This window comes from Schistocerca americana, chromosome X (assembly GCF_021461395.2).
Source record: "Schistocerca americana isolate TAMUIC-IGC-003095 chromosome X, iqSchAmer2.1, whole genome shotgun sequence".
NCBI classification, from domain to species: domain Eukaryota; kingdom Metazoa; phylum Arthropoda; class Insecta; order Orthoptera; family Acrididae; genus Schistocerca; species Schistocerca americana.
Window position 1 is genome coordinate 699,889,334 of NC_060130.1, and position 12,700 is coordinate 699,902,033.

Consider the following 12,700-nt stretch of genomic DNA (forward strand, 5'->3'; position numbering starts at 1 on the left):
GACAGATGCGGCAGTGTCTCTGATTAATGTAGATAAATATGCTGGGTCAGCTCACCACAGCGGTATCCTCAGTGCAGAATGCTGATGGACAATGGACAGTCGATCCCGTTGCGGGGTCAGATCATAGTTCAAGCTGAGTATAAAAATGTATCTAGGTAACTAACCCTTGCGATAATAAGCTCTTGGATAACAATTTTGCGCTTTTTAGTTTCCAAATTCAAGACCCAGTGAATCTAGTTGTAACCATGATTCCATTGAAAGTACTTGATACGTTATGTGCGCGGTATAAGCAACTGTTTTAACCTACATTAGGTTGTGCAACAGGGTTTCAAGCTCACGTATCTTTAAAAAGGCATCAGTGCCTAAGTTTTGTAGAGCACTTACAGTGCCTTTCAGTATGTGCGATCAAGTTAAAGCAGAACTAAAGGGATTGTTCAGTATCGTCCAGCCAATGGGCAACACCCTTGGTAGTAGTAAAAAAGCCAAATGGATGAGTTATGGCAACTTTAAGTTTGCTATTAATAGTGAAGCTAACATAGATCTGAACTCAATTCCCTAGGCCAGAGGAATTGTTAGCAAAATTGGCTAGGGGCACTAATATTCTAAAACAGATCTCATTGATGTCTATTTTCAATTACCTGTAGGTGGTAAGACAAAACAGTTTTTAGTGAGTAATATGCCATTCGGCGTGTATCGTTGTAATAGATTACCATTTGGTGTTGCAGCAGATCCTGTCATTTTGCAATTCATGCGAGGTATCCTCAATTGTATTAATTGTTTAGATGACTTATTAATTACCAGGTCCGCGTGGGAGAAACGCCTGGAACATCTACTGACGTCGTTTGCGTAGCTTCAAGCCCATGGTATGAATTGTCAGCTTCACAAGTATTTGCTGATAAGACAGTGCCGTGGCTGCAACTGTGGACATTGTTAACTAACAGAGCCGTTATAGTTCTGCCATGCAGTACTCAAATGCGGATGCACTTTCCCACTTGCCTAGCGGCAAGGCACCAAGCTCTCCAAGCTCTGTGTTTTACGTTGGACACCAATCAGGAACACACCGTTGACGAATTCCCAAATACAGTACATGATGTAGCAACAGAAACATGCCGCCATCTGTTATTCAGCAGGGTGTTTTCTGCAGTGCATCAGGGTTGCCGATTCCAAGGAAGCCAATCAGCATAACTTCCATACAAATTCCCAATTACAGCCTATGAAGTGGCAACAGAAACAGGGTGTCATCTGCTACTCTGCAGGGTGACAGGGTGTTGTCTGGCGTGCAGCGGGGTTGGCCGACTCCAGGGAAGCATTCACCAGCTTCCTCGAAATATACCAGTCCACCTCTGTAAATGTACGTAATCCGACCGAAAGTTTGCACGTGCGTAGAACCTGCATCCGATTCGACGTGCTTAACGCAACTGATGGTGTCTTATTATCAGCCACGAACGAATCTATATACCGTGTGCCACATGTGACCAATTTCTGCCCGCGCATACTGCAGCTGGTCCCCACTGGGAAACGTTCAGAATGAAAGCAACGACGTGACGTCATTTGTACTGCCTCGGTGATTCATCTGTTGTTTGTTCTATCTTGAAATTGAACTATTTCTTAGGTCTCAAGTATACTTTATCATCAAAGGCAACTATACTGCAATAAATATTTCCATTTCTCTTAGCAAAATTTAAAAAATTTACCGCCGAAAACAAAGTTTAAAAAGTAACTTGCACTTGTAGGGCAATAGGGAATAGTGGGGAAGTATGGCACATGGAGGGAAAAACGTACATAATCATGTAAATTTGCCGATAAATATATTTAATGTACACAAGATACAATTCTCAGATCACTCTTAAACTGTTAAAAGACTTACTTATCGGTAACAGAAAAAATAATTTGATTCCATAAAAAAACTGCTGAAATACATTAAATTCCAAACAAAGTTCTAAAATAATTATTTGTTTACGTAGTAGAGGTGATTTGTTTTACATTCATCTGTTCACAGAAGTCACCAATGTAATCTTCGTTCCCAGTACTTCTGCAATAATAGTTCTACATACGACGCGTCATACATTTTGCAGGAAAAATGAAACTTGTTTACTGAGCGTTGTAAGTCAGCAGCTCATGCTGCATACGCTTGTTTACGTTGCTTAACCCAGTTGCTTCTACGTGGCTTCGGTAAGCATAATAGTCAGTCAGCAAACCATAAACATCATCAAAGCTCAAACTGCAAGTGTCTGAGAGTGGGTGTAGTTTTTGCACCACGTAGTAAATTTATTGCTAGAAAACAGTAAAAGTTCACTTTGACGTTCAAACCCAGTTGTTTGATTTGCCTTGCAGTGAAGATCAAAACGACATAAACACAACTTCCAGTTCCCGTTTGCCTTGTCGAAGCAAACAGGTGGCTGAGGGAAGGTGATGACGCTGCAGGTGCAATCTGTTGTTGGATTTGCAGTCGTGCAATTTCTGCTGTTGCTGTTGGACCTCCCGCAGCTTTTCTTGCTGTTGCCGTTGTTGTTTTTGTTGCAGCTGTAATCGCTGCTGCCACAACTTTCGAAATTCAGGGCCCATTCTTCACACTGAATAGTTGCATGGAGAAAAAGTACTCGTCGCCACTTTTCTATCCTAGTCTGCATAGGTAAAACAGAGTTTTTGGTCATCTACACCGAGGGTGACACAGAGACCAGTGGAACAAAAAGGAGTTTCTGTAGAGTCGGCGTCGGCAAAGATCTCGAAGTGAACAGGCAGCCAGAAGCAAACTCGGGAGGATAGCGAAAGCCGACGTAAGCGTGCTTAAAGCAGTCCAGGGAGAGATTGTAATCGTAAACATAAACACAGTGAAGATCAGTCACTCAACTATCAATGGTGCATACCGAAGGCTACAGAGAATAGCAAGCAATTGAGGAACAAGTGCAGGGTTATGGTATTTACTGGAAGTCCAACTGAGAATATGGGCCCACATGACACGCTGGCAGTGGTTGCACCCTCCATGAAAGCGAGCTCGACCGTGCTGCAATGCGTAAGTATCTCCGACTTTTCTTCTAAATCGATACTCTGGCTTGGCGGAGAATCCGAATCACTGTCAGATACTAAAGAAAGGAAGCTATTGACCCACCAAGTGGGGACTGAACGTCAATAACCATAACAACAGACAAGGTAGAGCGCAGTAGACACTGGCCCAAAATCCCGGATTTGTGTAATAAGGATACACGGCATTATCTAATTTTGTCAAAGATCAAGAAAAAAGCGTTTTCTTTCGCCACTCACAATGGACCCCATCCTCACGATTTATAAGAGCTGGGTCTTAAGTGTGTCTGTTGTGTGTGGCTGTAATGGGTGTGTGTATAGTTTGTTGTTACGTTTGTGTTGTGGGACAATCAGAGCATGGAGAGAGTTAAACCTGGTACCCACAGATAATCTAAACCCTCTCTAATAGCACCAAGACGATCGCTGATGTTGATGTGCCCAACCGACTGACCATCATCAACAGTGTCACATGCCATCACTTCATGAGACGCTTTAGAGAAGTATGGTATTTAATCCATGACATTGGCACAAAGTCTGGTAATCAAGAACTTGCCGGACAAATGGTGACGATGAAAATTTCTTCGACCACGAGGATTCGAACTGGCTACTTCCAAATCGAGAGCCTCCATTCAGGCGTGCGTTAGTGATGTGGGCTACGGAACAATGTACATGTTTTTACCCGTTTCAAGACGTTGTCCAGTTGCTGATTTTGCGTGACCCGTGTGGAGGTTACAGCAGTGCAGAAATGTAGCACATGCAATACAAAAATTTTGTAAATGTAGATGAAGATTTAGTATAGAACAAAAACAAAACAAACTCAAAATGTGTATTAAATTATTGGAGTCTTTTAAATAGTAATTTTTGTTCTATAAATGCAGTACTTAAATGATTAAACAAATAAATAATGCGCACGACCCTTATCCTAAGTATCTCTTCAGAGTCCAGCACCTAGAGGCAGCAATATGTGATTCCGAAATGGATTGTTGTCCGGATCGCGCACTATTCCACTCTCAGATAAAATAATACATACACGGGACAGTATAAAAATATCCATTAAAGATGATAGTTACATGACTAGAGGTTGCGCATTCTGAGTAACATAGTGGATGTCATTTGTACTAGTAAACCGAATACTTTTAAGTCTCAGGACGATCGCAAAATAGACTCCGAGCACATGACACTCATAGTGAAAATGGAAGGGTGAGCGATGCCAGTGGTGACGTAATTAGTGAAGAGGTACGTCGAATAACGGCAAAGGACGCACCACATCATACTGAAATGTTACCTTCACCTGCTGTCGCAAGGATGCTATCGTGGGCTACGGTGATGGTAAGAGCTGCAGGAAGTTTTTAGCAAACAGAACACACCATGTTGCTCTCAATGGAGAGACGTCTACAGACGTTAAATTAACCTGTGGCGTGCCACAGGGGAGTGTTATAGGACCATTGCTTTTCACAATATATATAAATGATCTAGTAGATAGTGTCGGAAGTTCCACGCGGCTTTTCGCGGATGATGTTGTAGTATACAGAGAAGTTGCAGTATAGAAAATTGCAGCGAAATGCAGGAAGATCTGCAAAGGATAGGCACTTGGTGCAGAGAGTGGCAACTGACCCTTAACATGGACAAATGTAATGTATTGTGAATACATAGAAAGAAGGATCCTTTATTGTGTGATTATGTGATAGCGGAACAAACACTGGTAGCAGTTACTTCCGTAAAATATCTAGGAGTATGAGTACGGAACGATTTGAAGTGGAATGATCATTTAAAATTAATTGTTGGTAAGGCGGGTGCCAGGTTGAGATTCATTGGGAGAGTCCTTAGAAAATGTAGTCCATCAACAAAAGAGGTGGCTTTCAAAACACTCGTTCGACCTATACTTGAGTATTGCTCATCAGTGTGGGATCCGTAATAGGTCGGGTTGACAAAGGAGATAGAGAAGATCCAAAGAAGAGCGGCGCGTTTCGTCACAGGGTTATTTGGTAAGCGTGATAGCATTACGGAGATGTTTAGCAAACTCAAGTGGCAGACTCTGCAAGAGAGGCGCTCTGCATCGCGGTGTAGCTTGCCGGCCAGGTTTCGAGAGGGTGCGTTTCTGGATGAGGTATCGAATATATTGCTTCCCCCTACTTATACCTCCCGAGGAGATCACGTATCTTCCCGCGAACCATACGCGACTGGAACAGGAAAGGGTGGTAATGACAGTGGCACGTAAAGTGCCCTCCGCCAAACACCGTTGGGTGGTTTGCGGAGTATAAATGTAGATGTAGATGTAGAAGCGCAACTAACAGCACCTGCACGCTTACATCAATGTCAAGTACTAGACAGTCTAGTACTTTCTAATATATTTAAAAGTTTTGTATATTTATCAAATAATATGACTGTGCCACAACGCATCATCGGAATCATTGCGGAAATTACATGGATCTGCTAGAATATATCGGTGGTAATACTTCCAGTTCCCACTAACAATAGATGTGGTGGCGCCAGAAATCATGGGTAACATCCGAGACACTAGAGATGCCACGAAGACTGAAAGAATCCCTGCGCCTGTCAACTGCGATCAACACAATTCCTAGATGTTTGTGCACCATGGTCAACTCTTGACGCTCCTGGTAAAACTGACGTAGTCCCAAGCCAATTCGTTGCTAGATAAGAGTAATTAAACACGTGAAAGAATCTAAAGAACGGACAGTATGCAATAAAGTAAACTAAATACTTTGAACAAGTCACGTACAATGGCATGTTTCTATTCGGCTGATGTATTCCCTGGCGCGTAAGTCAGGCGGCAGTTGCGCTCACGCCAGCATAAAGCTACGCAACAAAATTCTTACATGCAAGACGAGCTCTCATGAGCACACAGACAAGCAAAGAAATTAAGAATGAAGCATTTATGCAGAGATATAAAAGCTAGCAATTGTCCGTTTCCATTGGCGAAACTTCAATAAAATAATCAGCCTAACGCTTTACGCAGCTGCCAGTACAAATGTTGACTCACTAGGATAGATGTATGATCTAAGCATATTATTGTAACATATAATTTTGTTTTCAGTATTTTTTGTGTATTAAGCTTTAGTATTCTAAGATTCGAAAGTACACTGAGGTGAGAAGTCATTGGATAACGATATGAAAATATACAGATGACGGTAGTATCGCATACACAAGGTATAAAAGGGCAATGCATTGGGGTAAATGTCATTTGCACTCAGGTAATTCATGTGAAAAGTTTCCGACGTGATTATGGCCGCACGACAGGAATTAACAGGACACGGAATGGTAGTTGAAGCTAGACACATGGGACATTCTGTTTCAGAAATCGTTAGAAAATTCAATATTTCGCTATCCACAGTGGCAATAGTGTGCCGAGAATACTAAATTTCAGGTATTACTTGTCACCACGGACAATGCAGTGGCCGACGGCCTTCAATTTACGACCGACAGCAATGGCGTTTGTATAGAGTTGTCAGTGCTAACAGACTAGCAACACTGCATGAAATAAAGACAGAAGTCAATGTGGCTCGTACGACGAAGGCATCCGTTACGACAGTGCGGCGAAATTTGGCGTTAACGGGCTAGAGCAACTGACAATGGACACGAGTGCCTTTGCTAACAGCACGACATCGTCTGCAGCGCCTCTCCTGGGCTCTTGACCATGTCGGGTGGTCTCTAGACGATTGGAAAACCGTGTCCTAGTCAGATGAATCCCAATTTCAGTCGGTAAGAGGTGATGGTAGGGTTCGAGTGTGGTGCAGATCCCACGAGGCCATGGATCTAAGTTGTCAACAAGACATTATGCAAGCTGGTGGTGGCTCCATGATGGTGTGGGCTGGTTTACATGGAATGGACGGAGTTCTCTGGTCCACCTGAACCGATCATTGACTCGAAATGGTTATGTTCGACTACCTGGAGACTATTCACAGCCGTTCATGGACTTCATGTTCCCAAACAACGGCAAAAATTTTGTGGATGACAGTGCGCCATGTCACCGGGCTACAGTTGTTCGCCATTGGTTTGAAGAACATTCTGGACAATTCTGGCGAATGACTTGGTCTTCCACATGACCCTAAATGAATCTCGTCGAACATTTATGGGACATAGTCGAGAGTTCACTTCGTGCACAAAATCCTGCACCGGAAATAATACAGAGACAGTATGGCTCAGTATTTCTGCAGGGAACCACCAATAACTTGTAGAGTCCATGCCACGTGCTGCACTAAGCTGGGCAAAAGGAGTTCCGGCACGATATTAGAGGGTATCCCATGACTTTTGTCACCTCAGTGTATAATTATCTGTAGATTATTTCAGGTCTGAAACAGTCTCTATCGCATAACTTCTGGAACTCAATATGTGTAATACAACCTACTTTAGGATGGAAGGGAAAGAGCTCAATAAAATTAGAAGTAAAAATAATTAGAGTTTATCCGAAAAAAATGATCGTAACTGTAAAATTACTTAACCAGATGAGTACAACAGGACTAACTAGCACCCTCTACATGTTTCTTTCTAAGCATTTGCTACCTAAGCACGATAAATATTTTACAGCCGTAGATTCAGATAAAGGAAATGTTCCTCTACTTACGTTACTAAATTCTCATTGCGAGTCACGGTAAACTAGATAATAATATGATGTACCACTTCACGCTAATGAATAAGCAGACAAATATTTATGGGCGAAGTCCTCTCCCACATGCATACGGGATAGTTAGAAATTCTTAGACAGTTAATTGTACACTATGTGATCAAAAGTATCCGGACACCTGGCTGAAAATGAGTTGCAAGTTCGTGGCGCCCTCCACTGGTAATGCTGGAATTCAATATGGTGTTGGCCCACCCTCAGCTTTTAGGCATATGCTCAATCAGATGCTGGAAGGTTTCTTGGGGAATGGCAGCCCATTCTTTAGGGAGTGCTGCACTGAGGAGAGGTATCGATGTCGGTCGGTGAGGCCTGGCACGAAATCGACGTTCCAAAACATCCCGAAGGTGTTCTACAGGGTTCAGATCAGGACTTTGCGCAGGCTAGTCCATAACAGGGATGTTATTGTCGCGTAACCGCTCCGCCACAGGCCGTGCGTTATGAACAGATGCTCGATCGTGTTGAAAGATGCAGTCGCCATCCCCGAATTGCTCTTCGACAGTGGGAAGCAAGAAGGTGGTTAAAACATCAGTGTAGGCCAGTGCTGTGATAGTGCCACGCAAAACAACACCTCCATGAAAAACACGATCACACCATAACACCACCGCCTCCGAATTTTACTGTTAGCAATACACACGCTGGCATATGACGTTCAGCGGGCATTCGCCGTTCCCACACCCTTCCATCGGATCACCACATTAGGTACCGTGATTCGTCACTCCACACATCGTTTTTCCAGTGTTCAATCGTCCAATGTTTGCGCTCCTTACACGAAGTGAGGCGTCGTTTGGCATTTACCGGCGTGATGTGTGGCTTATGAGCAGCTACTCGACCATGAAATCCAAGTTTTCTCCCTCCCGCCTAACTGTCATAGTAATTGCAGTGGATGCTGATGCAGTTTGGAATTCCTCTGTGATGATCTGGATAGATGTCTGCCTATCACACATTACGACCCTCTTCAACTGTCGGCGGTCTCTGTCACTCGACAGACGAGGCCGGCCTGTACGCTTTTGTGCTGTACATGTCTCTTCACGTTTCCACTTCACTATCACATCGGAAACAGCGGACATAGGGATGTTTAGGAGTGTGGAAATCTGCCGTACATACGTATAACACAAGCGACACCCAATCACCTGCCACGTTCGAAATCCGTGAGTTCCGAGGAGCGCCCCATTCTGCTCTCTCACGATGTCTAATGACTACTGAGACCGCTCATATGGAATACCTGGCAGTAGGTGGCAGGATAATGCACCTAATATGAAAAACGTATGTTTTTGGTGGTGTCCGGGTACTTTTGATCGCATAATCGCATCCTAATATTTGGGATAAGTTCTCAGGCGAATTGCTAGACTGTTATGCCAGACATACACAATATTTCGTCAACTGTCAAAATTGTTGCCATCAAGTACATTTGTGGACTTCATAAACGCCTGGAAAAGCTGAAGAATTAAATCTGCTTCCAGTGCCTTATGAGTATGGTCATATAATGCATGTCATGTTCTACAGCACTTGTTTTCTACAGCAATACCTTGTAAACTAATAGCACAATACACATCTTGCCTGTTCCAACAGAACTCTGGACTCGGCAATACTGTGAACCCACTAGTATCTCTAGCATCTGGAGAAGTGTATTCCATACCAATGTTGCTGCTTATCGGTTGGCGTGGTGAACCTGGGAAGCGCGATGAGCCACAGCATTTGCTGCAGGGACACATAACACCAAGGATACTAGGTAAGTAGAGACAACCGTAACTTCCTTCTCGACGTAGGACGCGGCTTAGAATTTTAGGGTTGTTTAACAGAAAACTTCCCACAGATCTGATGCATTCACACATAACGTAATCGTGGAGATGTTACTCCGTGATGCAGAAAGGGGTCTAAGAAAGTCTTCCATAAGGAAAATCCCACACAGTTCTTTAGGAGAAAAGCATTATGCTGGATATTCTCTGGATTAGTCGCAGGTATGTGACAAATACGCCAGCACAGCAAAGCATAATTATCAAATGTAATAAATAATTCTGTGAATTCGCTGAAAGTATCTCGTTGCGTATTTGGATACTAGCAGACGTATAGTCTTCTGTAAACACGAAATTGTCAATGGAGGGCAAATTTTTATAAAAGTTCATTTGGTCATCATCAACTATATAATTAGATAAACATATAGACATTTGTAACAAGAAATTATTTGCTACTTCATCATGTTTTACAGAGGCTGTGGGTATTGAATACACTACACTACCCGATTACATCGAGGGAGCTAAAAGAACTTTGAATAAAGCCAAGCGGTATATGGAAGCGAACAGTTGCCCTTACGCTTTACTCGTCAGGAGGCAGACATTTCTTCCTTGTAAACTACAGATAACGCCATCAAGGTATGTATTTTGTGTGTAAGAGAGCGTAGTGGCTGCTTGCATGTTTCTCCAACTGAACTTCGTTTCTAGTAACCTCGCTGTGGACAGGTCGTTAACATTAACTCTCCATCACTTTTCTCTTTATAAATACATCACAGAAAAGAATACTTCACAAGCCATTTTAGTGCTACTATCGTATTTATTTATTTATTTTTGATTCACTAACAAGTGCGTCGTCTTTGCAGTCTTAAGTGAACATTGGTATTAGGTGAAATCACACAGTACCGAAAACGTAGTTTTTTATCAATTGCGGAAACTATTTTCCAGAGTGTACTGTCCATGAGTAGGTCTGTGTAGGTATATCTATTCGTATCCTTCTTAATTCAGGGTACAGCAGGGATGACACATGCTCATTGGAGATTATAAGACTAAAAATTTCATATCGTAGACCACATATCAGTCGTTGAACTCTGAAATACGTCATCCTAATTGTCGCATAGTCTCACGTTGTGATAATGAATACAGGCTGAAGCAATGAATTAAAATTTGTACCCAAGGTTCAAATGGTTCAAATGGCAGTGAGCACTATGCGACTTAACTTCTGAGGTCATCAGTCGCCTAGAACTTAGAACTAATTAAACCTAACTAACCTAAGGACATCACACACATCCATGCCCGAGGCAGGATTCGAACCTGCGACCGGAGCGGTCGCTCGGTTCCAGACTGTAGCGCCTAGAACCGCACGGCCACTCCGGCTGGCTGTACCCAAGGGTATCAGGCAGATGCGGCAGAGGATCTCCAACATTAGAATAGCACCTTAGAATTGAACGAAATGAGGATTATCCTACCTGTACCCCAGATGTAGGTCATACATTAATCAAATGAAATTATATGTTCCAGAGACATATTAAGTCTCAACTTTATCTATGATAACGAATACAGGTCTGTATTCCTTATCATAGATACAGGCCTATATTCGTTATCATAGATAGATTTGAGATTTTATACAGGTTGTTACAAAAAACTTTCAGGAAACATTCCTCAAACACAAAGAAAGAAAATATGTTATGTGGACATGTGTCCGGAAACGCTTACCTTCCATGTTAGAGCTCATTTTATTACTTCTCTTCAAATCACATTAATCATGGAACGGAAACACACAGCAACAGAACGTACCAGCGTGACTTCAAACACTTTGTTACAGGAAATGTTCAAAATGTCCTCCGTTAGCGAGGATACATGCATCTACCCTCCTCCGTCGCATGGAATCCCTGATGTGCTGATGCAGCCCTGGAGAATGGCGTATTGTATCACAGCCGTCCACAATACGAGCACGAAGAGTCTCTACATTTGCTACCGGGGTTGCGTAGACAAAAGCTTTCAAATGCCCCCATAAATGAATGTCAAGAGGGTTGAGGTCAGGAGAGCGTGGAGGCCATGGAATAGGTCCGCCTCTACCAGTCCATCGGTCACCGAATCTGTTGTTGAGAAGCGTACGAACACTTCGACTGAAATGTGCAGGAGCTCCATCGTGCATGAACCACATGTTGTGTCGTACTTGCAAAGGCACATGTTCTAGCAGCACAGGTAGAGTATCCCGTATGAAATCATGATAACGTGCTCCATTGAGCGTGGGTGGAAGAACATGGGGCCAAATCAAGACATCGCCAACAATGCCTGCCCAAACGTTCACAGAAAATCTGTGTTTATGACGTGATTGCACAATTGCAACATTACCTTCCTTCAATTGGACCAACTGGCGGTGAATCGAGGAAGTACAGTACATACTAACGAATCTAAAATGAGCTCTAACATGGAAATTAAGCGTTTCTGGACACATGTCCACATAGCATCTTTTCTTTATTTGCGTGTGAGGAGCGTTTCCTGAAAGTTTGGCCGTACCTTTTTGTAACACCCTGTATGTCTCTGCAACATATAATTTCATATCATTAATATCTCACATAATGTTTACTACCTCCATGAAACCAGTTCCGTTGTTTTTGATAGCCATTCATTTTTCAGTTATATTTCATTTAACAGTAACCAACAATTAACTTTTTGTTTCGAATACTCACATAACACCTCATGATAGCAAGCTTGAACCGGAACTGTCATCAGTGTAACCACCATGATAGATTAATGTTAGAGTCATAACTCACATGCTCCAAAATAATGAAAATTGAGATGGCGACATATTCTCAATTAGCTTTATACATAGAACATAATTCAGGTAACAGTTATTCACATTTGGCACAAGATCCTTGAGAAAACCAGTGTTAAACTTCATGGTTGGTTTCAAAAGTCTCATTATCCGCGGGATCTTGTGAGTTTTGTTCCGTACCTCATCTTGACAAATCAGCGATTAGCTCACTTGGCGCCATTTTCTTGTGTAGTAGTAAATATTGATGCCAGTGGAGTGTGTTTTCTGTTCTGTTCAGTTATTTTGGGGAATATAATTTAACATAGTGGTTGGAATAAAACTGATTTGAAACACAAATCATGGAAGAAAACGTTTCACCCGTTGGAGAAAGAGGAAGGCCAAGGAAACGTTCACAGCATCCAGAAATCTGGAAAAGTCAGGAAGTCAAATGAATGAGGTTAGAATATCCTGTTTTCTTCATTGTTTTCAAATTAAACTGATTCTTGTTATTGGCTTCATTTGTTCCTCTACGTAAGAATGTATAGGACCATT

At 42.5% G+C, this 12,700-nt stretch overlaps 1 protein-coding gene across 1 annotated transcript in view; it reads left to right on the top strand.

Annotated features, from left to right (window-relative positions):
• LOC124556501 (phosphonopyruvate decarboxylase-like) overlaps positions 1-12,700 on the top strand; it is a 104,718-nt gene that overhangs the window by 31,319 nt on the left and 60,699 nt on the right. The window contains exons 5-6 of the mRNA XM_047130458.1: positions 9,230-9,389; positions 9,867-10,029. Coding sequence (XP_046986414.1) covers positions 9,230-9,389; positions 9,867-10,029 — 323 coding nt within the window. The remainder of the gene's footprint in view (positions 1-9,229; positions 9,390-9,866; positions 10,030-12,700) is intronic.